The following is a 24,692-nucleotide window of genomic DNA, read 5'->3' as shown; positions in this document are numbered from 1 at the left end:
GCTCTTGTTAGATTTTCTCTAAAAAGTTAATGTTGCCACTCTTCCTAGGAGCGTTTAGCATTCCATGCATAGCCAGCAAAATTAGAAAAGCAAGCAAGACTAAAGGCCTATTGTATATTCAAGTTAAATATCATAGTTTTAGTGAGTTACCATAAATGACCTTTTTTTCCCTTTCCCTTCTCATTCAACAAGAATTTATGGAACACCTCTTTCTCATAAGACCTGTGATATTGTGATTTATAATAAGAAATGTATGTTTGGTGCTCGTCCCTGTTCCTGGCACAGAGCTCCTAAAACCCTTGGTATTTCCTAAGTGATAATAGCAGCAAAGGTGAAAGGAATGACTTTCGTTATTCATAACAAGATCCTTTTAACCAGACATGAGTTTGTGTTGATGAGGTGACTTTTGGAAAGCCCTAAGGTTGGGGGCTGGTTCCCAGGTATAACCAACTGTGTCATTAGGGGTATGAAACATATAGCCCCACCTTATGATTCCAGGAAGGGGTGAGGGGTTGGAGGCTGAGTCATGTACCAGTGGCCAGTGATTTAATCAGTCATGCTTATGTAATGAAATCTCCATAAAAACCCAGAAGGTCAGGGTTCTGAGGAGTTGGGGAACACATGGAGATGCAAGAAGAATGGTGCGCTCAGAGAGACCACCGAAGCTCTGTGCCCCTTCCTGTGTCCCTTGCCCTATACATCTCTTCCATATGGCTGTTCCTTGGCCATCTAGTAAATAAACTGTTTTCCTGAGTTCCATGAGCCGCTCTAGCAGATTACTCAAACTGGGGGGAGAAGGGTCATGGGGACTTCTGATTTATAGCCAGTTGTCCGGAAGAACAGACAACAACCTGGACTTTTGGTTGGTGCCTGAAGTGGGGACAGTCTTGTGGGGCTGAGCCCTTAACCTGTGGGATCTGACACTATCCAGGTAGATAGCGTCAGAATTGATTAAATTTCAGGACGTGTAGTCAGTGTCCCCTGAAAGTTGAAGAATTGCTTGGTGTTATTGGAAAAAGAGTGGAGACCCTATTCCATGGAGCACAGAAAAGTGAATAAAACTTAGCCCCTGATCTAGAGGAATTTAGTCATCTAAAAATAATTCAACAGTTATTTAGCATTTAATAAATACCAAGCACTGTGCTGAGTACTTTCTATAAGTTATCTAATATAATCCTCATATCACTATATAAGTAGTTGTGATATCTCCATTTTACAGATGAGAAAATTGAGGTCCAGAAGGATTTAATAACTTGTCCAAGATCACAAGGGTAAATTGGCAAAGCTGAGAAACAAATCTATGTTTGAATGATTTTCAACCTTGTATGCCATTAAGACACTTTGTCAGACTGTAGAGGTAAAAGGCATACTTAAAGGCAGGCGGGACGTGTCAAGAGTCATAGGGTAGAACACTGAAAGAGTTGTAAGTGTCCAGAAGGATGATTTGTGGCTGAAAGTAATCCATGATGCTATAGTGAAGGAAGTGGCTTTTGAAGGACAGATGGATTAGGGCAGAAGGTTTCAAGATGGGGTATGCAACTCCTGGTGGGGAAGAGAGACAGGAGGTCTTGCTAAGGGTTATGTGGGCACGGGTAGGTTGATTGAATCAATTTCCAAATTCTCTTTCCTAGAAGGAATCTGCCTGTGGCACTAGACTGGCTGGTTCTTCTCTCCAGTGGACCTTTTCCCATTTTTTAAAAGAAAGGCAGACCTTTTCCCCATCTGGAATCTGTTACATTGTTTTGTCTTTAAATGTTAAACCTCCTGGGCTGACGTTAGCAAAGTAAATGACTTGAATTATCAAGTGGCACATCCTTTTCTAAGTCATTTTCTCATTTTGGCTTTCAACAAAATTGAAGGAGGACCCAATTGATTTGTCACCTGATAGAACATTTGAAATCGTTTTAGATAATATATAATTACTTGTAGAGTTATAGATGTCTACATGTAATTCTTAGAAGTTCTTTGGGACTTTGGTGATGTCTTCATAACAATACTTTACAAGTTTTCTCAGCATTGAGAATCTATCACAATAAAAAGTAGGAATAGAATTGTTGCTAAACTGTTTGACTTTAGCAAAAAATAATATTCTTGAATGGACATTATCCATATAATTATTGAGAAAACAAAACTACCTTATTCATCTCATTAAGAGTCATTTTCTAATAATTTCCATGTTTTACAATTATCAACATTAGTATGGTATATTAATATAATATTAATAATTGCAATGATAACTTAGTTCAAAAGAAATTTTTAACTCCTAAAGCTATTGGGTAACTGGACATAAAACTTAATTAATTAATTTATTTTTGTCACAGAGAAGTAAAATAGGATGACAGAAACTTTCAAGCATAAAACATCATTTTGGGGAAATTTTTGCAGAGGAGGCGGAGTTGAAATGCAAATACAAGGAGAAAAGAGAATGCTTTGAAACTTCCAACTGCTAAACTCATTTCATGTACTTTTAAAATGGATGACTATGAGTATCAAATTTCTGTGGTATTTTATTACATTGGATACACTTAAGAGAGTCATGAAAAAGTTTCATTTTAAAATGTCAATATTTACTATGTGCTGTAAGTGGCATCTTTTGGTGGTATTTAAGCTTTAAATGAAAAATGTTAGCTATTATCTTACAAACATGCACTGAGGTATATAGTCTTTCAAATTCTTTTAGTGAATATTTGGGTAAAATAGTTTGAAGAACACTGAGTTAAAGCCTCCTAGATATGAGCTCAAATATGGAAGCAGAAAAAATCAATTTCCCCTATTTTGTCTTAGTTAAATAATCCTTTTAAAAGCAATCTAATATACAATTATATGCACTTTGTATATACTTCATATACTGTTACAGTTGCATCAAATAAAAACCTCTAAAGCAGTGGTCTAGCACACTCTGAAACAGAACCAACTTTAGGTTAGGTATGGCACTGTCTACCTGCCCTAGACCAAGTGAGCATAAATTGTTTGAGAGAAGGTGGCTGGAGAAGGTTTGCTATAGGTCGCTCTAAATCGTGTGGCCCAGTTGGAGGAGTTGGGGGAATGCAAGAGGACTACCAGGGTAGAATGTGAGTGTTTACTCAACTCTCTTCTCCTACACTGTGTCTTCATCACAGGAAGAAAAATTTGATATCTAAGTGCTTTGCAACACCTCCTGCTTCCAGCCAACCATTCACAGATGGGTGTTGTTATTAGGTGTGAGAGGGCTGAAAGGAAAGATGGGTGTCCCTCTGCTGTTACCACACCTGGCAGCCCCTCCAACATACACAGGTGTAGACTACAAGTTCTTCAGATAGTGGAAGGCTTTCATTCTATTCTGAGGGTCTTAAGGGAGTGAGGAAATGCCTTCTCAGGCTCGGAAATGCTTTTCTTGTTTTTGAACCTGGCATTCTGACCCACAAAGAAGAGTGTCTGTGACCACCTCTAACTTAGTGGGTGTTCCTCTCTAGCTCTGGTGAAGGGGCAGAGGATGAGGTGCCTTTACTTCTCCCTGACTGACACTCACATTTTCGTCATAAGGAAAGCAGAGGGATCCAGGAGAGTGCTGGGTCAGGGAAGAAGAAATTGGAAACAGACCAACCAGGGAAGGGATCGTTCATGCACAGACATATTTTCCTAGCATCTTTCTCATCCACACTCATTCTTTATAATCTACCCTCCAGCTTTTTAGCGGAATCCCTTGTTTGATCTTGCAATTGACATGTAGCCAAATCAGTTTCTTAAAAGTCTGTGTATTTGTGATAAAGAGGTGACTGTGCTTAAATACCACCCTTTAGACATTTGAATGCAGAAACTCAAAAAAAAAAAGAAAAAAAAAAAAAAAAAGCAGGAATCTGGCTGTCTCTTTAGGATGAATGGGCTGATGTCAGGCATTCAGACTTTAATGAATTTGATATTGGACTCAGAAATACCTCTGTTTTCCAAATTGTGAGTTTTGAAATTCAGTTTTGTTTTATATAATTTAATGAGTGTTCTGCCAAGTATAAAACCTTTCACGATGAAAGGAAGAAATAGATATATATTATATAGAGATGTATGTATATATTGTATATCTGTTTATATATATGGTTTTCTTTATCATTTTACTTTTGATCATAATATGTGACATTAGAAAATATTTGTTTTAATTTGCTAATTTGCTATACTATCTGCCATTTTTTCCAAAGCACTCAGTCTAAAGTTGGTGAAACCAAGGCAAAGTGACTTTGTACTGTCAGTGTGAGAAATAGAGCTAAAATATATTTCCATTTATTAGCTCATTCTTAACACATTTCTTCTAAGAAGTTGTATTGGGTTAGATAATATACAATCAGATTGGGTTTACTGAAACCTAATAACCTGTTGTATTGAGAATAGTTGTAATCTGTCCTGGTTATTTGTCTTAAGCATCAAATACAGAGTTTCTTTTTCTTTTCTTTTTCTTTTTCTTTTTTTTAAGTTTAGGGAAGAGAAAATGTGTGATTAAATGGGATAAAATTTAACCTGAAAGTTTAGAAATTTATCATATTTCAGAGTTCTTAAAACAAAACTATTTATATATTACAATCCTGCTTTCCTTATTGGCTATTTGTCCTTTCCCCATATAACAGAATGAGGCATTGTTACTTACAGACATATATTTTTTCATTTAAATGTCACATATTCATTTTTCATGTTCACTCTGTAGATTAAAATCAGTGACAACATTTAAGTAACATCAAAGATTTAATTTAGGTTGACTAATTTAGGTATCAAATAGAGTTACAAATTTTGTGAGACTTATAGTACTATTTAAATGCAAAGCGTTTTTATAATTGGACAGCCATGTATATTCATCATTAGATCTTGACATCACAGAGATGACTTTAAAGAATTGCCCCCAGATCAAATAGCTAAATAGATCCTGGGAGAGTTGATTCCGTTTCTGACAGCCATTCTTCCTGAACTGAAGGTGAGGGTCACTTAAGATGAGGGCACTCAAACGTGAAGAGAGCCAAACTACACAAAAGCTTGGTAGTGGTCTGATGCACACAGGCTGGAAGCATTTGCATATAGGGTGTTAAAAAATGAACAGATGAGACCATGGGACATCGGACACTGGCCCAGCAGTATTGTCTCAGCTGTGGGGAATTGTGGACCCATATTAAGCTGTAGTGTCTAACAGTCCAGGAGAAAAATGATCACAGGTTTTGAGTTAGATTTGGCTCCTTAATAAGTCCCCTGATAAACTCATTCTTCTAGATGTGACCAGCCTCCTGAAATACAGCCCTTTGTGTTTTCAGTGTGAACAATATTTAAAATGAATTGGATGCTCCTAACTCTTTCTCAGTAGTCTTGCTGCAGTTAATATTTTATCTAAAATAAAATACAGATTTACTTAGGAGCTTTAACAACCATGTGTCAATAACTGATCTTTGTTATAGATAATCTGTGGCAATCATTTAAAAGAGCAGCATGCTATAGCATGAGGCTGTTTCTAAAGCTCTAAGAAGTAGCCACGTCTGCAGGATACAGCACGTGTCCTCGTGTCCCACATTTCCCATACTACCACATCCGGAATGTTTTGGTCTTAGTTTTGACACTTTTTTCCCTTCTAGTGGTAAAAATAGTGGAAACAGAAATACATCCTTTATAGAGAGACACAATGATGTGTCCTTCATTTATGAAGATTTTGAGGGCTTATTATAAAGTAAGTAATTCATGGAGATGTAATGTACAGCATAGTTATTATAGTTGACAATACTGTATTGAACATTTGGAAGCTGCTAAGAGAGTAGATCTGAACAGTTTTTGTCACAAGAAAAAAATTGTGTAATTATGTATGGTGATAGTTGTTAACTAGACTTATCGTGGTGATCGTGGTGATTTTTTGCAATAAATACAAATATCAAATCATGTTGTTAATGTAACATGTGAATTATACCTCAACAAAAAGATTTGAGGCCTTTTATTTAAAAATTAAAATTAATAATTTTATTGTGTATACTATAAATATTTTATGAAATGAATACATAATAATTTCTATTTCTAGATATTTTAGTTGAGAACAACTGTTTGGCTTTATCTAAAAGAAAGAATTGCCCCAAATAGAGTGATTTGCTCTCAGTGTTTTATTTCTTAAAGTGGGGATGGTTAAATAGTCATTTTCTTTATAATAATTTGTTAAACTTTTCATATATGTAAAATATATTCTTTTCCAGTGGTCTGTTATAATTTACAATGAAAGAAGTAGGGAAATTGCCCTCGATGTTTTATTTCTTAAAGTGGGGATGGTTAAATAGCCATTTTCTTTATAACAATTTGTTAAACTTTTCATATATGTACAATATATTCTTTTCCAGTGGTCTGTTATGATTTACAATGAAAGAGGGGTGGAAAAAAAAGATTTTTCCATCTTCAAAATATCTCCTGGAGCAGTGCTTGAAATTCCATTTTTGTCAGTTAATTATTTTAGTTAATATTTGGCTTTAACTTTTCCTCTTTAAAATGCAACTACTATGGCCAATAATAAATGAAGACATGAGCCCTTTAGTGTTTAGGATTTGTCAGATCACCTCTTCTCTGTAGCCCAAGAATGTGAAATGATGTAGAAGGAATGATTCTGTAAAATGATACATGAGAAAAAAAGTTAGTCATCAATGTCAGCGAAATGGAGTCAGTAAACCTAAATAATTCATAACCTGTATTTCTCACTTTTGCAGATTTTGGTAACCAGCACATAACCTAGCTTTGCTGCATAGCTTAGCTTTCCTCTCAAATGGTAGTATGATAAAATCTCATTAATTAAGTGCTCCCAGTAAGTTATTGCTGTTAAGTAGCTTCTCCCCCTTAAGTTGTTTTCCTAGAAAGGCTTTTAAGACTTAGGCTTGTCCAATTCACAAGGTAGGGAGAGGAGAATACATTTAAACAGATATTTAGTTAGTAGTCCACTGTTTTAATAGAAAAGAGCCATGAATTAAATCGTATTACTGATAATACCTTATTTATGCTGTGTATGTGAGAATTATGACTGTTGTGTTAGTAAAATAGTCCTGACAGTTGAACAATTTATTTTGGAGAAGCTTGGCCTTGCTGTTCGTGTCTCAGAGAGCACATATACGTGATTTTTTTTTCCCCGAAAGTCTTTTTAAAAACAACTCATTTCGTGTTTCATCATAAAATTAAGATTTGGATATCATGAATAACCAAATGTTGTTCTTTTGAAGAAAATATATACCTATATTTAATATGAAATTTTTCTATTTTAAAATATTCCTCAGTTGTTTGTCTACCTGTTTATTAATTTTTTGGAAGATTTGGATAGAAGAAAACTAGGTGAAAGTGATTAAGCAACCTGACTTTCTCCAAGGTGGTTAGTTGTTAGACTAATGAGATGGGGTTTGGAGTAAATCTAGGCTTGTGCTTAAGCTTGTTACAGAGCTTTGGTTAGCATCACGATGTTCACCTTTGCTCGGTGCCTCTCCGAATGGAGTCATTGGCGGTGGGTATTGGTTTCTCTCTTGTGCCTTCTCCTCTCCCAAGCCTGGGGAAACAGCCTTAGATACATGGAAGTCTTATTTGTATTATAAAGTAATAATACCTACTGAGAATAATACCACGTTAAAAAAATTATTAGAAACAATTAAAAATATTAACTTTGAGTAAACCTCAGTGGGGCACAAATGAATTGATCCGTCTTGCCACTGCCCCACAAACCACATAGAATTCCACATTTGAGAAGCAACTCCATCTCAAATCTGTGGCTGGAATTTGGGGAATCTGCCCTTATGATTTTATTAACGGTTGTAAAATAGACAGTAACTGGCCATGGGGTAGTTCAAGGGAATTGGTTGTATCCCATATTTATAATGAAATTTCCTGGTGAAATTTCTCATAGGCCCCAACGCTATTCTTTTCTGATGCCTGGATTCTGAATGTTGCTTTAGCATGAGCTGGCCTTTAATGTCATGTGTATCCCCAGGCTTGCCTTTCCAGTTCAGCATTACAAAATAGGAACCAAAATCCGATACTGAATCTACATCACATTCCTTCATTTCAATCTCAGTTAACCTTGAGAGAAAAAATTCTCCTCTTAGTTGGCTATGGGATACTCTCTTCATTGGACATTCTTTTCACTTATCTTCTAAAGAGTCTACCTTTCCAGTAGACCCTTAATTTAGACTGACTTTTTAACTATTTGAAAGTGGGGCACAGAGGGCACATGGAAGGCCATGTGTTGTGGTTTAGATTTAAGTCTCTGGAGCCACACTGCTGGATTTCAAAGCTGCACACCCGCCCCAAACCCATGAGTTGTGAGACCTTGGGAAAGGCCCCCCCCTTTTTTTTTATCTTAAAAATGGGAGTGAGGTTAGTATTTACTTCATAGGATTATTTTGAGGATTATATGAATAAATAGAAATGAGGTGCTTGGAATAGCACCTGACATATAATAAATGCTCAATAAATATTAGCTCTTACTACTATTACGAGTTCATCTCATGACTTGAAAACCATCAGTGATTAGTGATGATTACATTTTAGGTTGAAGGACTCAAACTGTGGACATCTTCTGCAAGATACTGCTTTGAGGTGGACACACCTGTAAGGCATAGAGTTAATTGAAAAAGAACTTCGGGCATCCCCTCACTGGTCTCCCCTGCACCTCCCAGAGAGAGGTGCATGCCACTTGAGAAAAGTCATCATCAGTGCCCACACATCTCATCCCTGCAGGCTTATCAGCCTCTGTTCGGAGAATGGGGTCCAGACTTCCAGGACGAGCCTAGCCCGTCACTTATCTCTATTAGATCAAGATTTGCAACATCTTGTCTACTGGGGGCTCCCTCTGCTGGTTCATCTAACATATGCAAATCTGTGCAATAAGAGCTTTTGAAAAGTCAGTTTTAGGCTTTTAGAGATGTTTGCATAAACACATTTGAAAATTTGTGTGTGTGCGTGAGGTACAAATCACATCTGTATTACTCTTTTTTTGCCATCTGTATAATGAGTTGGAATATTTCATAGTTTCAAGTTTAAAATGTGTTGTTGTTTGCTTTGTTTTAGAATGGAAACTATCATGGCATGCCAAGAAATGGTCACTTCTTTACAGCATAGCTATCAATTACTATGTTTTACATTTCAAGATAAAGCACTAAATATCTTAGAATCTTATTTTAACAGTCTAAGAATGTCCATGATGTATGGAGTTATTAGTTAACTCTTAGAGTCTCATAAGGTCCCATTTTAAAGTAGTGTCATAGCCTAGACGCCATAGGACATTATTATGTTGAAGACTGATGGTTTTACATGTTAGAAAATAGCACCTTATTCTTCAACTCATTATTTATTTGGAATTATAATTTAGCGACACAGTGTGCCATGACATCCCCAAAATTGCATTTGAAAATAATTTTGTGCTTCTTTCTGTTTTCCTGATCACTATCTGCTTCCTTTTATTTTCTCTTCTCTCTCTTTGCTACTAGGATCAAACAGCATAAATCGAGTAACTGCAAACATAGAAAATGGAGAAAATGAAGGAACAACTAAAATTATTGCACCTTCACCAATAAAAAGGTCAGTCAGATAACTGAAGGAACATTATGTACTGCCACAAAGATGATTGTCCCTGTGGGCAAGGTTAAGAATCTTTTCATTTTGATACTTAACTAACACTTTTGATCAAAATAGTCTGTGGGCCAAAGAATACTTTATAATGCCAATGAATTATAAAACATCAGCTCTTGCCTCTCTCAGTTGAAGGAAATGCTCCTGCTGTCACAGCATGGTGATCTCCAGGATAGCCTGTGGTCTGCGTTCTTGGCAGCAAAGTGAAAATTCCACGTGATTTCTTAAATGGCATGATATAATGGACTAACTCAAAGGGACCTATGAAATAAAGTGGATGATACTCATGTTTAATGTACTGTGTTCATTACAGCGGTGCACTGAACTATGGCCCTGGAAAGAGGGTTTATAGCATTTAGAGGCGCAGGGCTTCAGAAGTCAGTGATTGCATATGTATGAAGAGTTGTCATGGTCCTTTGCATCAATTTTCCCAGCAGCATTCCCCAGAGGAAAGACCTTCTCTTAATATATTACATGAATTGTTTCCCTGACAGATCAGACTTGTTCTTAAGATACTATTTTTGTATCATTTTTTCCTATCTCCAATTATGTTCATGGAACAGCATTTTAGACATACAATGAGCAGCTTTCATCGGCTCACATTCTCTCTAGAGGTTATGCCACACACATCATGGAGAAGTCCAAGTAATCAGAAATACATGACCTTGAAAGAATTCTTAGATCGTCTCCTCCATCTTTTGTTAGTAAATAATGGTGTCTTCATTTAGCTGGATTGTGATTACTTGGAGAAATATAGTGTATAATTTCTTAGCAAAGTAGTTTTAAGGTATAAGGATTTTCAGAGTTGCGATGTTTGCCCCCAGGGTTTTGACTGCAGGGTTTTCTTTCGTCTGGTTTCCAGAACACTCCCTGTACAGATTCTCTTTTGGAATGACAAGTTCTTTGCCTTTGCATATACTTTAGCTTACTGTGCCTCCCTTAGTCAGCCTCACAGCTGTGTGTAGAATCACCTTAACCTGTTTGTACAGGGTGTGCTATGGTAAATCCAGCATAAGAATAGTAATCCTCCCTGAAATTCAGATCCCAAGCCTTTTAGAATGTGTAGAAGGAGTTCAGTCTCCTTTGTAACTGAGTTCTTGCCAATAGAACCGATATCTGAAGGGCTGCCAGATTTCCCCGCTCAAACTCTAGATGAGAAATAGCTTAGGGAGTGAATGCCATTAATTTGCCACCCAAGATTTCATTGTTCTTTGAGTCTCCCAATTCCCCTTTCATCTTGCTATTCCATTTCTCGATTTCCCTTTTCTTTTTTTCCTTATTAAACTCTCACACACCTGTGTGGGTACGTGCACATTTTCTGCTGTTGTATTAAATATCTACAATATTTATTACTTTTCCGCATTTCAAAAGTAAACTTTTACTTTGGAAATATGATGTTCTAAAGATTTCTAACCTTTATAAAAATAACATTCACATATAAAACCTACTACTGTCTACTAATGCTATGAGTTATGTACTTTTGTCAAACGTATTTTTTAGGCTTGTATTCCTATATAATTATAATATGCTAGGGTACAAGTTTATTTTCCCTTTTTTGAATGACCTTGTCAATTTTTTCTCTCTCCTCTATCTTGGCTGTTATAAAGAACCCTGCTATGACCATGTTTGAGGACAGTTATATAGAAGATTCCTCAAAAAGCCAGGGTTAAAAGTGGATTATGAGTTAAGTAGTTCTATCTTCTTCTGAAGATGAGACTCTCCCGGGGAAGTGAGAGGTGACACACTTCCCCTCCCACACTGGCGAGGTGGCTTCTAATGAGTCCTTCCTGGTGTCTCCCATGTGTTTCTAAAACAATTTGTTGGGATTAGATAACAACTCGGTTATATTTACATTCTTAGGACAGAAAGATGATACTAGGTCAGGAAATAGCATTTGAAAGTCATTCTGGTTTGGAGGGATGATGCCAAGATGTGGAAACTGGGGGCAAGGAAAGGGCAGTGTGGGTAGCCTAAACCTGCCTAGAGCTTACTGACCTGCACAGATTCAGTCCCAAGTCCAGAGCCAGGGGGTCTCTGCCCGCTGCTAAAAAGAGCTTTCCTTCTTCATCATCTGGTTGCCTTGACTTCCTGTTGTGCAGGTGGACTCTCTTGAGTTTTGTAAAAATGAATGACTAGCCTTCTTTTGATTTAAAAGCAGTAAAACTAGAAAGGAAGTGGGATGGGGAAAGACTCAGAATTACTTGCTGGAGACATGTGTTTTTTTAGGCAGCCACTTCATAACCTTTTTGGGGTAAGTCACAAATATAAATAAAAACACATTCGTAGACATTCATTAAATAAATAATTTTACTGAAGAAATAAGTACATGGCTTCTTTGTATATTCTAGTTGATTTGTTTTGTATACTTTTTTTTTTTTTAAAGCTTTAAGAAAACAAAGAATGAAAACAGCCCTGACACCCAAAGAAGCAAATCTCATGCACCATGGGAAGAAAACGGCCCCCAGAGGTAAAGGGAATCATTTTTTTTGTTTGTTTGTTTTTTGGGTTTTTTTGTCCCCTAAAAGAGAATAGTAGAAAAGTGGATAGCATTTGCCCCTATCAAATAATGGAATCCTGTGGCTGGTTATGATTACTTCTGGACAAGGCAGTCAGATTTCTAAATCAGCGTGACCGGGAACTTCTGAAGTGGAAATCAACAGGATGTGTCCTAACTTGAAACTCTCCTGGAAAGACAGAAAGGAAAACTAGTGTATATTAAGAAACTGTCTTGAAAGGTCATCGTGATGGTTTAGAGTAAGATAATATATTTCTGAAAACTCTAAATGAAATGAAATAAAGATAATTTCTCTAATTTCAACTCATAAAAATTTTAGTTAAAAACTATAGCAGATAAATAGTGATTCTAGAAGACCTTTACGCCTAACATACATATATATTTAATTTCTTTTGCTCATTACTACCAAACCAGTGACAGACCTGCATTATAGCCTCCTGGCTGTATAGTTATGGTGGTTTTAGCTATGACCACCCAGGGGTTCAAATCTTAGCTCTACCGCTTTCTAGCTCCTTTACGTGAGCTACTTAATTAAAAACTCTGTATTTCCTTTTTTTTTTTTTTTGGTTAAATAGGCTTAATAATTGTACTTCAGTGTTTAGGGTTGACGTGAAGTTTAGCTAAGATAATAAATACAAAATACAAAGCTTTTAGCTTGGTCAGTGCCTAGCATGTGGTAGGTGAATAATAAATGCAATTTGTTGTTGTTATTATTGCTATCATTTGAGTCTGTTCATTTCTGACTGTTGAAGGCCAATGAGACAAATCTATTCCTGCAAAATAATGACTTTTATGATTTGTTTTACCAGGTCTTACCTCTTTTTTCTTTTACTGTATCTTGTCAGCAAAGAGATCTGTGTGCCCACAATCCAGTATTCCCCTGTGATTACCAATTATGCAGTTATGAACTCTTCCATAGAAGCATCAGGTTCTAGGGCGAGAGTGTTCACTCTTCTGGGTCCTCTGTAGTCATTATTGACCATTCCTCTTCCACCCCAGTGGACTCTACAACTCGCCCACTGACCGCACGAAATCTCCAAAGTTCCCCTACATGCGCCGCCGAAACCCTTCCTGTGGGAGTGACGACTCTGTACAGCCAACGAGGAGAAGGTAAGCTGAACACAGCCCCTCTGTTTTTGATTCTCAACAGAAGCACAGAGTTCCAGTCACCTTTTTATTACAGGTTATTCTCATAATGTCATGCCTGTTTGTCTCCCTAAGTTAACAGAAAGCTTATGGTTTTTGAGATAAAATTAGCTAGGAATCCTGAAGCATTTCTCTTAAACAGCCAGAGTTTCAGAGAATAATTTCAAAAATATTGACAGGAACTTACTTCTTATATTGTGATTAAGACTCATAAGTTAAAAATATGTATATATAGTAACAATAATTATATAGTACGTGTAATACATTATATAACATAGTATATATTATATTAATGGTCTATATTAATATATGAGATATTAAATTTTTTGACCTGAGAAGACAAAATTATGTTTATAGATAAATGTTAGCTGAGGCTAAGTGCTCTGCCCTCCAGAATAATATTGTTGCATAAATGTGAGTAAAACTCTTTTCAAACACAAAGAAAATGAACCCTTTTTACCCAGCAGGTCAGATTGTTTGTATGATGATACTTGCGCGTGTGTGCGTGTGTACTTAATTTTCTTTTTTTAACGTCCGTATCTGGAAGTTTTAGATTCTCTTGTAAAACAGGCTGGGCAACGTGATGGGTCCAAGTGAAATTCATTTCATTCCTGTATAATGGGAGCCATTTTACTTTGTTTTACCTATATAAGTGGTATTTTATAAGTGACTTTTATAATTACGACAAGTTCAGGTCATGTTCTCAGATAACAATATATATATTTTTTTGATATATATATGCTGTGGATCTGGAAAGCGGAAGCCCTTTTCTCTTCGTGCCTTAGTTTATATTTACTTGCTGGTCTATCCCTGTCTGATTCCTTCTACTTCTACCAATTTCCCAGAGTCTTATTCCCCACCTTCACCCGATTCAACTTCCCTGAAATCCTTTGATAGTTAAGAAAGGTCTGTATCACCTTCACCTAGTAGGACTGGAAAGGGAGAAATAAATCATGACCAACAGTGATTAGATAGAATAGTGGAACAGTAGTTGGCATTTATCTTGTTCTAAGTCCTGAGCACATTGCTTGCTATATATATTATCTCATTTGATCCTTATAATAATATATGGAAATGGGCATTTGTATCATTCAGTCACTAGGCATTTTGAGTAGAGGATTAATGCAGGGTATTTGGTGCATAAATGTGAGTCGGAGTAAAGGAGCAAAAGACAGAGTGGTGCATCTCTGAGATCTGGATGCTCTACTGACCCTGCTCTGTGGAGAAACAAAAGAAGAGAAGAGGGTGTTACTCAGAGATCCAAAAGCTGCTCCTGCCTTTGAGCCAGCCCTCACTGGCCAGTGCTTACTACTGACATAGTTGTAGGCACCGCTATCATAGGCACGACTCTTGCTGCCACTGCTGGAGGTACCACCACCGCAGCTAACACGGTGGGCCCTCCGCTTCTCAAGAGTTCAATAGTGGATGCCATAGGTACTGCCAGAAGCGCAATCGCTTCCCCTTTTCTCCTGCCTTCAAATCTTACCTGAGTGCCTCTCTAAGTGGAACCTAGCTGGCGAAGAAGTCCAGAAAAATGTAATTTTCAGGCATCTCATCTTGGCAATGCAGGAAAGATTATAGATGGGTTGGGATGGGGCTGAGTATCATAGAAAGTACGTGGTCCAGCGTTATCATGTCGCTTTTACAGAAGAGAAAACAGACTCAGGTAGATCACGGTAACTTTCCTTTGTAACACATCTGGGATGTGGATCCAGGTCCGTACAAGTGAAAAAGGCAGGGATAATGAACCATCATTTAAATGAGGCAGGAGGAAAGATTTTTTTGTTTTTCTTCTCTACCAAGGATTGGTTCAGCTTGGATAAGAGTTAAAACGGAGGCAACACCGTTTTTGGAGCGCATTTGTGTGAACATGTGTGTTGAGGGGATGTGGGTGGTAGGAATCACTAAATATATTAGGAATTTGGCACTATATGATCATTTTTAGATAGGTTTTTCCTCCTTAATTATTAGTGTACTTTGTCATTATTACCTAAATAAAATAATTATACATTTTGAGTAGATGGCCATTTTGATTTTAATATATTCAATATGAATTTATCAAGTTTTGCTACAATATACCAAAATTTACATTATTTTTTTTTTCAAACTAAATGCTTGAAGTAATTTGGAGCATATACATTCTCAAATCCAGACTTAATGACTTCTGTACTGAGATACATTTTCTGTTGTCTTCCTGTGAAATACAGAGAAGTAATTGTGGTGAATGGTTACAGGATCCTTTCATTGGCACCATCCAGGGGAAAGACCATTTTGATTTTGTCTGAGCAACCACAGAGCTTTCTGTCTTGTTCTGTGCGTCACTTGAAAGTTCTCTTATTTGGCACGTGTGTTTGAGGAGACTAGCCATTGCTGCACGTTGGCATGGGAGAGCTAGAACTCATTTTTTATTTTTTTACTTTTCACTGTAAATGCCCTGTAATGGCCCTGTTCTTGTTAGTTTTGTTTTATCTTCACATACTTACCTTGCCCCTGGGCACAAATCCCTATATAGATAGATTAACTCTGACATTTAAAACCAAGATTTGTCATTAGCATGGAAGAATCTCAAGGATTTAAATTTAAGGATAGGAAATACTATTTTGTAGTGGATGCTAGGATAATATGTTTTGTAAAAGATATCAAAATTTCATGTTCTGCCAGTTGTTTGTCATTAGATGGATTCATCTGTCAAACTCCGACAGAGTCTAGAACATTGGTACTTGACTGTTTTGGATGATAGAACTCTGAAATCTGTTGAAATGTTGGATTCATTTCCTAGGGGGCAAAATGTGCATAATGAAATACACATACAAACTTCCATATAATTTTTAAGGTTCATGGAGACCCCGAAGCCTGCTTGTTTAAACATCCCTGTTCTGGAAAAATAAAGCCAGCGTACTTTCTGTCAGTACAATTTATTTTCACCCTGTTCATCTTTACACTCAAAAATGTTTATTGAGTGCTTACTTTATGCCTGTGTTAAAGTGCTTACTTTAGGCGCTGTGTTAAACAGCACTAAAGAAAGTCTCTGCCCTTTGAGAGCTTACAATTTGTTGGGGAAGGATTATACAAATCACACAAATGCCTGTGCATTTATGACTTTTATATGTCCTCAGAGTCTCAGAGTTATGCTTAGGGGGATTTAAAAGGCTTCTTTTTTTAAATTGAATCTTAATATGCATACAGAAAAGTACATGTGTTATAAGAATAGCTGCTTGACCTGTGCAGCCAGCACTATTAGGGGGAGTTTTGCTGAGTTGCTGAGTCAGGGAGGTCTGGAAGGGTTCCTTGAGGTGGAATTCTGGAGCCGGAATCTAGGACAAGAGCAGGCAAAGAGGTGAAGCAGCTAGCATGTGCAGAGGCCTTGAGATGGAAGGGATGGGGGGAGCATTCGTGAAAATGACAAAAGACGAGTGTTGCTCATGCATTGAGAGTCGAAGAAAAGCGTTAGAAATGAGCCCAGAGAGAAAGATGGTGCCAGACCTCATAAGACCTGAGCCTTTTCGAGGATTTTGGTCATTAGACCAGTAGTTTTTAGAAGGTCACATTTGTATTGTGTAAAGATGATTGTTACTGTTCTGAGGAGAAAAGGTGGAAGAGGACAGTAGTGGAAATGTTGCTCATGCATTGAGAGTCGAAGAAAAGCGTTAGAAATGAGCCCAGAGAGAAAGATGGTGCCAGACCTCATAAGACCTGAGCCTTTTCGAGGATTTTGGTCATTAGACCAGTAGTTTTTAGAAGGTCACATTTGTATTGTGTAAAGATGATTGTTACTGTTCTGAGGAGAAAAGGTGGAAGAGGACAGTGGAAGCAGAGAGACCAGGCAGCGGGCTATACCATATGAGTCTTGGCCAAACAGAATGGTGGCTTAAGCCAAGGACGTAATGTAGAGATAAGGAAGCTAGTGGTTTCGAGATCCATTGGGAGGATAAATCAATAAGGCTGGAAGGACCAGTATGAAGATGAAGGAGCGACAGATGTAAAGAATGAAATCCAGGCTTGTATAGTTTCATGGATTAACGTAACGTGTGATACACTGACATAAGAATCACCAGGACATTATAGGATTGAAAGGGACAACTGTTTGGTTTTTGGAATGCTGAATTTGTGGTACCTTCGAGAAGTCCAAGTATAGGATATAAATGGATTATTGGTAAGTCAGAAGCTGGATTGGCTGTCTGGACTGAAATATAAATTGCTTAACGATGTTTATTGAAATATGAAATAGAGATCAGACTGTCTAGATAGATAGTATAGATAGAATGCAAAGACAAAGCCAATGACAGAGCTGAGAGAAACTCCAGCATGTATTTGGCTTAGTTGAAGAGGATTAGCTTTGTGAAAGAGACAGAGAAATTGTGGCCATAGGGGGAAAAAAAATCAAGAGTGTGAATATCTGCTTACTAAATGGCTCCCTTCTCCTTTCATTCCCAGAGTGCTAGAAGCCAGATTTATATCTCCCAGGCATGCAATTAGAGAATCTCACTGTAGGAAATGGACAGATACAAGAGAAAAGACATATGGATACCAAATTTCAAAGGCTCCTCCAATGCATGATTGAGACTACCTGTATTACATTGCTCCACATGACAGTGAAGCCATCAGTTAACATGCTGTCCATCCAGAGGTTTCCAGTCTTTTTCATGCCTAATGCTCAAATATGAAGAGAGAGCCGTAATCACCTGACATTTGAAGATAGCTTCTGTTTGGAAAGACAGAGACTGAAACAAACAATTAGGAGTTACATAGGGGTTGGTGGTGGTGGTGATGGTGGTGGTGGTGAAGTCATAGGAAATCGAGGCAACATAAGAAACAAAGAAAAAATTTAAAAAACATAATTATCTTTAAAATATGAAAAGTTTTATATCAAAAGAGTGAATAAGAGTTCTTAGACTTTAAATTAACGTGGCAGAATTTAAAATAATCAATCGAAGGATTTAAAGATGAAGTTAAGGAAATATTCCCCCAAGTAGAACAAAAACAAACAAATATATGGAGATAAATATAAAAAATTATCAAACCTGGATATCAAACATTTAACTAATGAAATTTCTAAGGCAAAGCCCCCAGAAAATGCAGGAGAGGAAACTATGAAATAAATAATGCAAGAAAATATCCCATAACTGAATGATCTAACTGTAGATAGGAACCCACTGAACTTTTGGCATAATAGATTGAAAAAATTAGATCAATACCATGATCCATTATCATTAAATTTCAAAACATTATATATTAAGAAAGAATTTTTAAAACTTGGAGTGGGGAAGAAATATGGGAGAGAAAAATCCATGCACAACTGATTGCAAATCATAATTTTGGCATTGGGCTGCTTAGTATCAGAGAAACAAGATAGTGAAACATTGACTTTAAAATGCTGAAGGAAGATTATTTTCAATTTAGGACTTTATGCCCAGAGAAGTTATAATTATATGTGTCGAATAAAAACATTTTCAGAAATTTCAGCTCTTAAAAAAATGTACCTGCTATGCAAATTTTCTCTGTTAACAACTGAAAGATACATTCCACCAAAGCTAAGAGAAGAAGCCATGACACTTGGGTATATGGGATTCAGCATACAAAGGAGCAAAAGGAAGTCCCTGGATCATGGTACATGGAGTTAATCAAAGTGACATCTATGCAGCAGTACTATACAGACTGTCCAGATGAGAGCAGGGGGACAGAGAGCCTTGCAGATTACCCGAGCATTCGTCTGTCTCAGGAGGAATTTTGCAGCTCTCTCAGAGAGTTTGGATGAAGAAGTAGTGATAAGCACAAGGAAAACTGACCAACTGATAGGTACATAGAAAACTAGACAGTTATCATCTCTAAGAAAATTGTCAAACCTATACAAGAATAGAATTGTATTTGTCAAGTGCTACATACGTGAACCATACATTTATATGTATATATATTTTCTTTTTTTTTTTTTTTTCACTAGTTTATACTAGTTATCCAGAAATTTGGTGTAAGGACAGAGACATGTCAATGTTATGTTATTTGACAGAAGTATATTGGGGAAAAGGGGAATGTAAGTTGTGATGGTGGTCTTAAAGAGCTTGTGTGCCCCGATCAGAGTGTGAAGGCACATGTAATAAAGGGAAAGGAAATGGAGTCAAGGGGCTTAGACACCTCTCTCACGAAGTTTGGCTTTGAAGGGGAGAGACTGGGCAGGAGACACAAGGGGATGTGTGGAGTCAAGTAGGGGTGCATGTGTGTGTGTGTGTGTGTGAACAGGAGAGACTTGAGAATGTGAAAAGCCAGTAAAAGAATTTTCCATGAGGACAAATTGAATATACGTGAGAGGTAGGAGGGTGGTTAATGAAAGTCATTGAGAGGACGAGAGGTACTGGGACCCACATAGCACAGGCGGAGAGACTGACCTTAGTTGTGAGGACAGATCTGTAAATAACAGAGAGGGAGATGTTGGTAAGTTTTATTTTGGTAACAGGAAGATGAAAGAGCTGCCATTTGATGGCTCCTTTTTCCTTTGGAAGAAAACAGTTATCTGTTAAAGCAGAGGTACTGTGTACCAGAGGATTGCAAGGCAAAAAGAGTTTAAAACTGCTTTTCAGAAACAGAGTACTTAGATCAGAGAAGGGTGGTAGGATTGCTGGGCCATGTTGTGGATCCATGTGAGGTTTATGAGCATGGTAGTGTAACTAATATGTTCTTTTGTGTGACTCCCTCCTCACTGCTTAGCCAGCTGTTGAGGGCTAGCCCAGAAACCTGGATAGTTGGTTTCATCCATGCTTGGGGTCCTACCAAAAAGACTAAAGAAAACCAAAGATTTTGAGGAAGTTCGAGTACTGACATGTATGTTATTGAAATGATAGAAATCTAAGCTGAGTCAGGGAAGGAATGGAGAAAGGCAAGAAGCTGATGCGAAGTTGCAAGGTCAATAGACAAGTAGTCCCATTGAGATCAAAGAAAGGAAGAATGGAAGTAGTTGCGTAAGCAATAATAATAATAGCTTACATATACCGAATGCTCACAATGGGTCAAGTCCTACTCTATACATTTTAAATGTGTTAATTCATTTTGTCCTCCTAACAAAGCTTCGTGGGAGGCTCTACTAAAACTGAGGCCCCAAATAGAGGAGTCATTTGTTTAAATCACAGAACTCAGCAGTGGGCAAGATGGGGTACACGTTCAGTCTGTTTTCCTCCGGAGCCCACACATTTAACCAGGAAGCCTCACCGAACCTGTTTGAAGGTAAACAGGAAGGAGAGGTGAATGTATTTGGAGGTGGTTACAGATGATAAAGTCTAGAGCGTGGGTTGCTGCGTTATTGCGAAGAGTTTATTAGAGTAAAGGTCAAGAGACTGGGAAGCCAGGGCACTGGAAAAGGCATCCAGGTGAGAGCTGACATCAAATTATGGCTGAATTTGGCCTGGTGGATGGCAGACCTAGGAACTGCAGACTAACTCCATCATTGGATGAATGGAACTTAAGTCGTGTTGCGTATTGTTATTTATAGACTGTTTTTACAGCGCCCACTAGGTTGCTGACTTCTTGAAGCCAGTTGTTTTATTTCTGGGCCTGGCATATATGTGTGATTGATCGATTGATTGACTGATCGATTGATTTTTATATATGTGTGATTTAAATGTTTGGTGAATGAATGAATACATAACAAATATTCATTAACTGAAGTGAAACTCATTTTGGTGTGCTTTCCTTAGCCAACTGATGATAATTTTCTGGTTTTTTTTGTTTAATGTCTTCATTTATTTTATTTTTCTGTAGGAAAGCCCATAACAGTGGTGAAGACTCAGATTTAAAGCAAAGGAGGAGGTAAAAAAAAAAAATTAGAAGGCGGGTCAGGGAAAGGAGAAAGGATTAGCAGTTAGCACTGCTCAGCGTGGAGGCAAGAATGGGGACTTTTTTTTGTTTGTTTTATTAGTGGCTGTTTTAAGAGTATTATTTGTTTTTTAACTTGCAAATACCAGTTTCGGCTTCAGCTGGTTCTCAGTCTTCCATTCTGTAGCATCCCTAGCAATTTCTTTTTCTTCTGTTCCTTTGTATCGGAGGAGCTGTCTTGTTTATCTATTGCTACATTAAAACCACTCCCCAAAATTGATGGCTTTTAAAGCAACAACAGCTTTATTTCTCTTATAATTCTGTTGATTGAACAGGCAGTTCTTTAGCTAGTCTTTCTAGCCTCAGATGAAGCTACAGTCAGATGGTGGCTGAAGTTGGATTATTCAAGAGCCCTTTCTCTCTCATAGTTGGTATTTTGGCCAAGTGGCTGGAGGTCAGGGTCCTCTCTCTCTATGGTCTCTCCACTTGGCTAGCCTTGGCTTCTTTAGATAGTGACTGAGAGGAAGCAGGAGCTACTAGCCCTGTTGAGGAGTGGTCCAGTACCTGGCAGAGTATCTCTTCTACCTCATTCTATTGATAAAATCAGTCATAGGACCAGTGCAAATTCAAGGGGAGAGGAAATAAACTGTACCTCTCTCTTTGTGGGTTGGGGGTTTGACAGTGTGACAGGAGTTTATGTCCATATTTAGTCCACCACAGAGGCTTATAGCTTCGCTGTGTCAGAGTGCTACTGGAAGTACTTGGTTTTGTGGTCCCTTTGGGGTGCATGGTGACATTTGCCTTAATGTACTTTCACATTTCTTTAGATTCATTCAGATGTCTGACTGAATTGAGAAGTACTGACTGGAGGAGGGATAACACTTATGTTGGATTAGTAATTTTACTGCAGAATTAATTGTAAAGAACCAACATGAAAGGTTTTATTTGTCATAAATGTGTTGTTTTTTTTTTTTCTTGTTTTATCTGCAGGTCACGCTCACGCTGTAACACAAGCAGTGGTAGCGAATCCGAAAATTCTAACAGAGAACACCGGAAAAAGAGAAACAGGTAATACTGCAACATTGTAGTTAACTGGAACTCCAAAATGAGAGGCTGCTGGTGGTGGTTAAGAGGTGGGTGTCCTCTGTCATCTCATCTGTGTTTAAGGAGGAATCTGGCACTATTTTGAAGCAGTATTTTAGGAAACCTCAGCTCGTTGAACTGAGTTTCTTATCTTTATAATAAGATAATTAAGCAACTTGACAATGAAGTTCCTTCTTGTTAATTAAAAAAAAAAATAGATGATCTGTATTTAGGTACAACATGTAGTGAATTTGTCTAAGGGTGGTAAGAAATTTTACTGTTGCTAGAGGGATTTCTCCCTGAATTGTCTTTTAACATGACCTTGCTATATTTTGCCAACCCAAAATGAGGAGCTTGTTGTTTCATAGATTCCACATACAAATATGTGTTTATATTCATGTCAGGTACACACAATTAGATGGGGAAATGTGCTTAATTTATATCTTTAAGACTCATTTTTAAGAGCTTGTTAAAACATCATTTGACATGTAATCAGTAGGAATGGCTTAATGCATTAATCAGTTCTCCCTGGTGGCAAAATATTTATTTGAAAACAAATGTTCACATAGTGAAAGAGCACAGGCTGGGAGTGAGAGAGATTTGGTTGCGGGTTATACTAGTTTCTAACCCAGTGGTTCTTAACTGGGAGCAGTTCTGTCCTCCCCCTCCACTCCTACAGGATAGTAGGTGAGGTTTTGAAACACTTTTCATTGTCACAGTTGGGTGGGGGGGATTGCTGCTGGCCAGGGATGCTGCTAAACATCCTACAATGCACAGGACAGCCTCCACATCTAAGAAGTATCTGGTCCAAAAATATGTCAGTGGTGCTACTGTGGTAACCTTTTCTCACCTGATATGGAACTCTGGCCTGGTTGCTTTTACTTTTCTGGGTTGTCTTTTTCTCTTCTGTAAAATGAGGAAGTTGGATGAGATAATCTCCAAGGTCCTTCTTTCGTGCTTGGAGCCCTTGTGCTTGGCACACATTGAATCAGTCTCCTCTCTAACTACAAAGCCTGTGTAATAATAGCCTAGACAGCATTATGAGAGAGAGTGGACCATTTTCCACACAGAAAGGAAAGCTTTCTATCTGGAGCTTTCTTAGGGCCTAGAATCACACTAGATAGAGGTAAGATCGTAAGGTGTTATGACTCTCTTCTCAAGGAAATTATTTCAGTTTCTTCATCTATAAAAACCCAAGTGTAGAGGGCAGCTCTCCCTGAGGTGCTCTCTTCCTGCTCTAAAATTCAGTATCTGTACAAACAATATAAAACAAAGCAAAGCAAACAACCAAACAACCCCCTCTCCCATTTGTACTTATTGATCAAGCCATTATCTTAACAAATATAGATTTGTTTTGCTTGGTGTATTGTAAGCTGTGCTCATAGATGCTCTAATCTTAAGTTTTCAGAAGGTAGCCTGTTTAAAACAGTGTCTTCAGGGGCCAAAATGCTCCCAGTAACATTTGTTGTTCAAAGTGAAACGCTATTTAAAGGTTGCCAACAAATCCTTAAATAGCTCATTACTGAGCTTGTTGTATGGGCTTCAGTATTCCTTATAGATGTTTTCTCTCTCGATAGCTTCTCCTTCACCCTTGTCACGAATAATTTTTTGGATTGGATTTCTTTGCACTGCATAAGTAGTATATTTTATAATGATGGTGGTTCTGAATGTTTCAATGCTAATGCAATTCGTAAGGCTATTAATGAGAAATCATTTTCAAAACATGCTCTGACACAACAGCTTTCAAATTCATTTATTTTACCTGCAAAAACATTGCTATAGGGTTTCATAACTTGCCTGTGTCTGCAGAAGATAAGGTCTAGAGTTCTGGCTTTCGGGGCATAGTAGAAAGTAGACAGAAGAAATATGTCTTTGGTTCCAATCCCTACTCCTGAAAATTCTTGTGCAGCAGGTGACAGTAGATGCAAGGAAAGGCTGCAAATGCATGACTCTGTTTCTGAGTGCCACTTACCCATTATGCTTTGCTACCACTAATACCTCCATTCCATTATTAGCTTTTTAAATTAACCAGAACCCACTCATTCCACATCAGGATGCATAGGTCTGAATATTTAAACTGTAGCACTGATGTAGGTCTCAATATGTCTTCTGTCTGTGATGAAGGGTTGTCTCCGGATGTCCGACTTCCTCCTTGTACAAAAGACTTTGTTTTGGGGGAGATGAATCTCTTCAACTCATCTGTCCTTCCTTATCTCAACAACAGTGTGACCCAGCCAAGCTCTCCCAAACATCCTTTGTGCTTTTATTAATGGACTCTGGTAACCCTAGAATAGGGCAGAGTGACTGAATCTTGAACATGCTGATATTCTGCTTCCTGTCAGCAAAGTCTCTAAATTCAGCCCTGTATGCTTCATCACTTGTACACTTCAGCCTGGAACCCACCACACCCTGCTTTCCTGTCTCCCACTGGGAACTGTAGCCTGGAGCAAAGGGGCAGAGACTTTTGCAGATTTGCTTTTCAAACACTGTTTTGAAACCCATGCTGTGTCCAGTGGAACTCTGGACAGTCAGGTTTACTTTTTTGAGCTTGTGTGTGGTTTTCCCT

General features: G+C 37.7%; 1 protein-coding gene across 1 annotated transcript in view; it reads left to right on the top strand.

Annotated features, from left to right (window-relative positions):
• The window catches only part of EPB41L4A (erythrocyte membrane protein band 4.1 like 4A), a 209,250-nt gene that overhangs the window by 153,224 nt on the left and 31,334 nt on the right, over positions 1 to 24,692 (top strand). The window contains exons 13-17 of the mRNA XM_015590363.2: positions 9,441 to 9,531; positions 11,966 to 12,049; positions 13,097 to 13,207; positions 20,990 to 21,037; positions 22,034 to 22,111. Coding sequence (XP_015445849.1) covers positions 9,441 to 9,531; positions 11,966 to 12,049; positions 13,097 to 13,207; positions 20,990 to 21,037; positions 22,034 to 22,111 — 412 coding nt within the window. The remainder of the gene's footprint in view (positions 1 to 9,440; positions 9,532 to 11,965; positions 12,050 to 13,096; positions 13,208 to 20,989; positions 21,038 to 22,033; positions 22,112 to 24,692) is intronic.

The sequence above is a fragment of the Pteropus alecto genome, unplaced genomic scaffold (assembly GCF_000325575.1).
Source record: "Pteropus alecto unplaced genomic scaffold, ASM32557v1 scaffold20, whole genome shotgun sequence".
Classification (NCBI taxonomy): Eukaryota; Metazoa; Chordata; class Mammalia; order Chiroptera; family Pteropodidae; genus Pteropus; species Pteropus alecto.
This window is presented reverse-complemented; position numbering and strand designations above follow the sequence as displayed.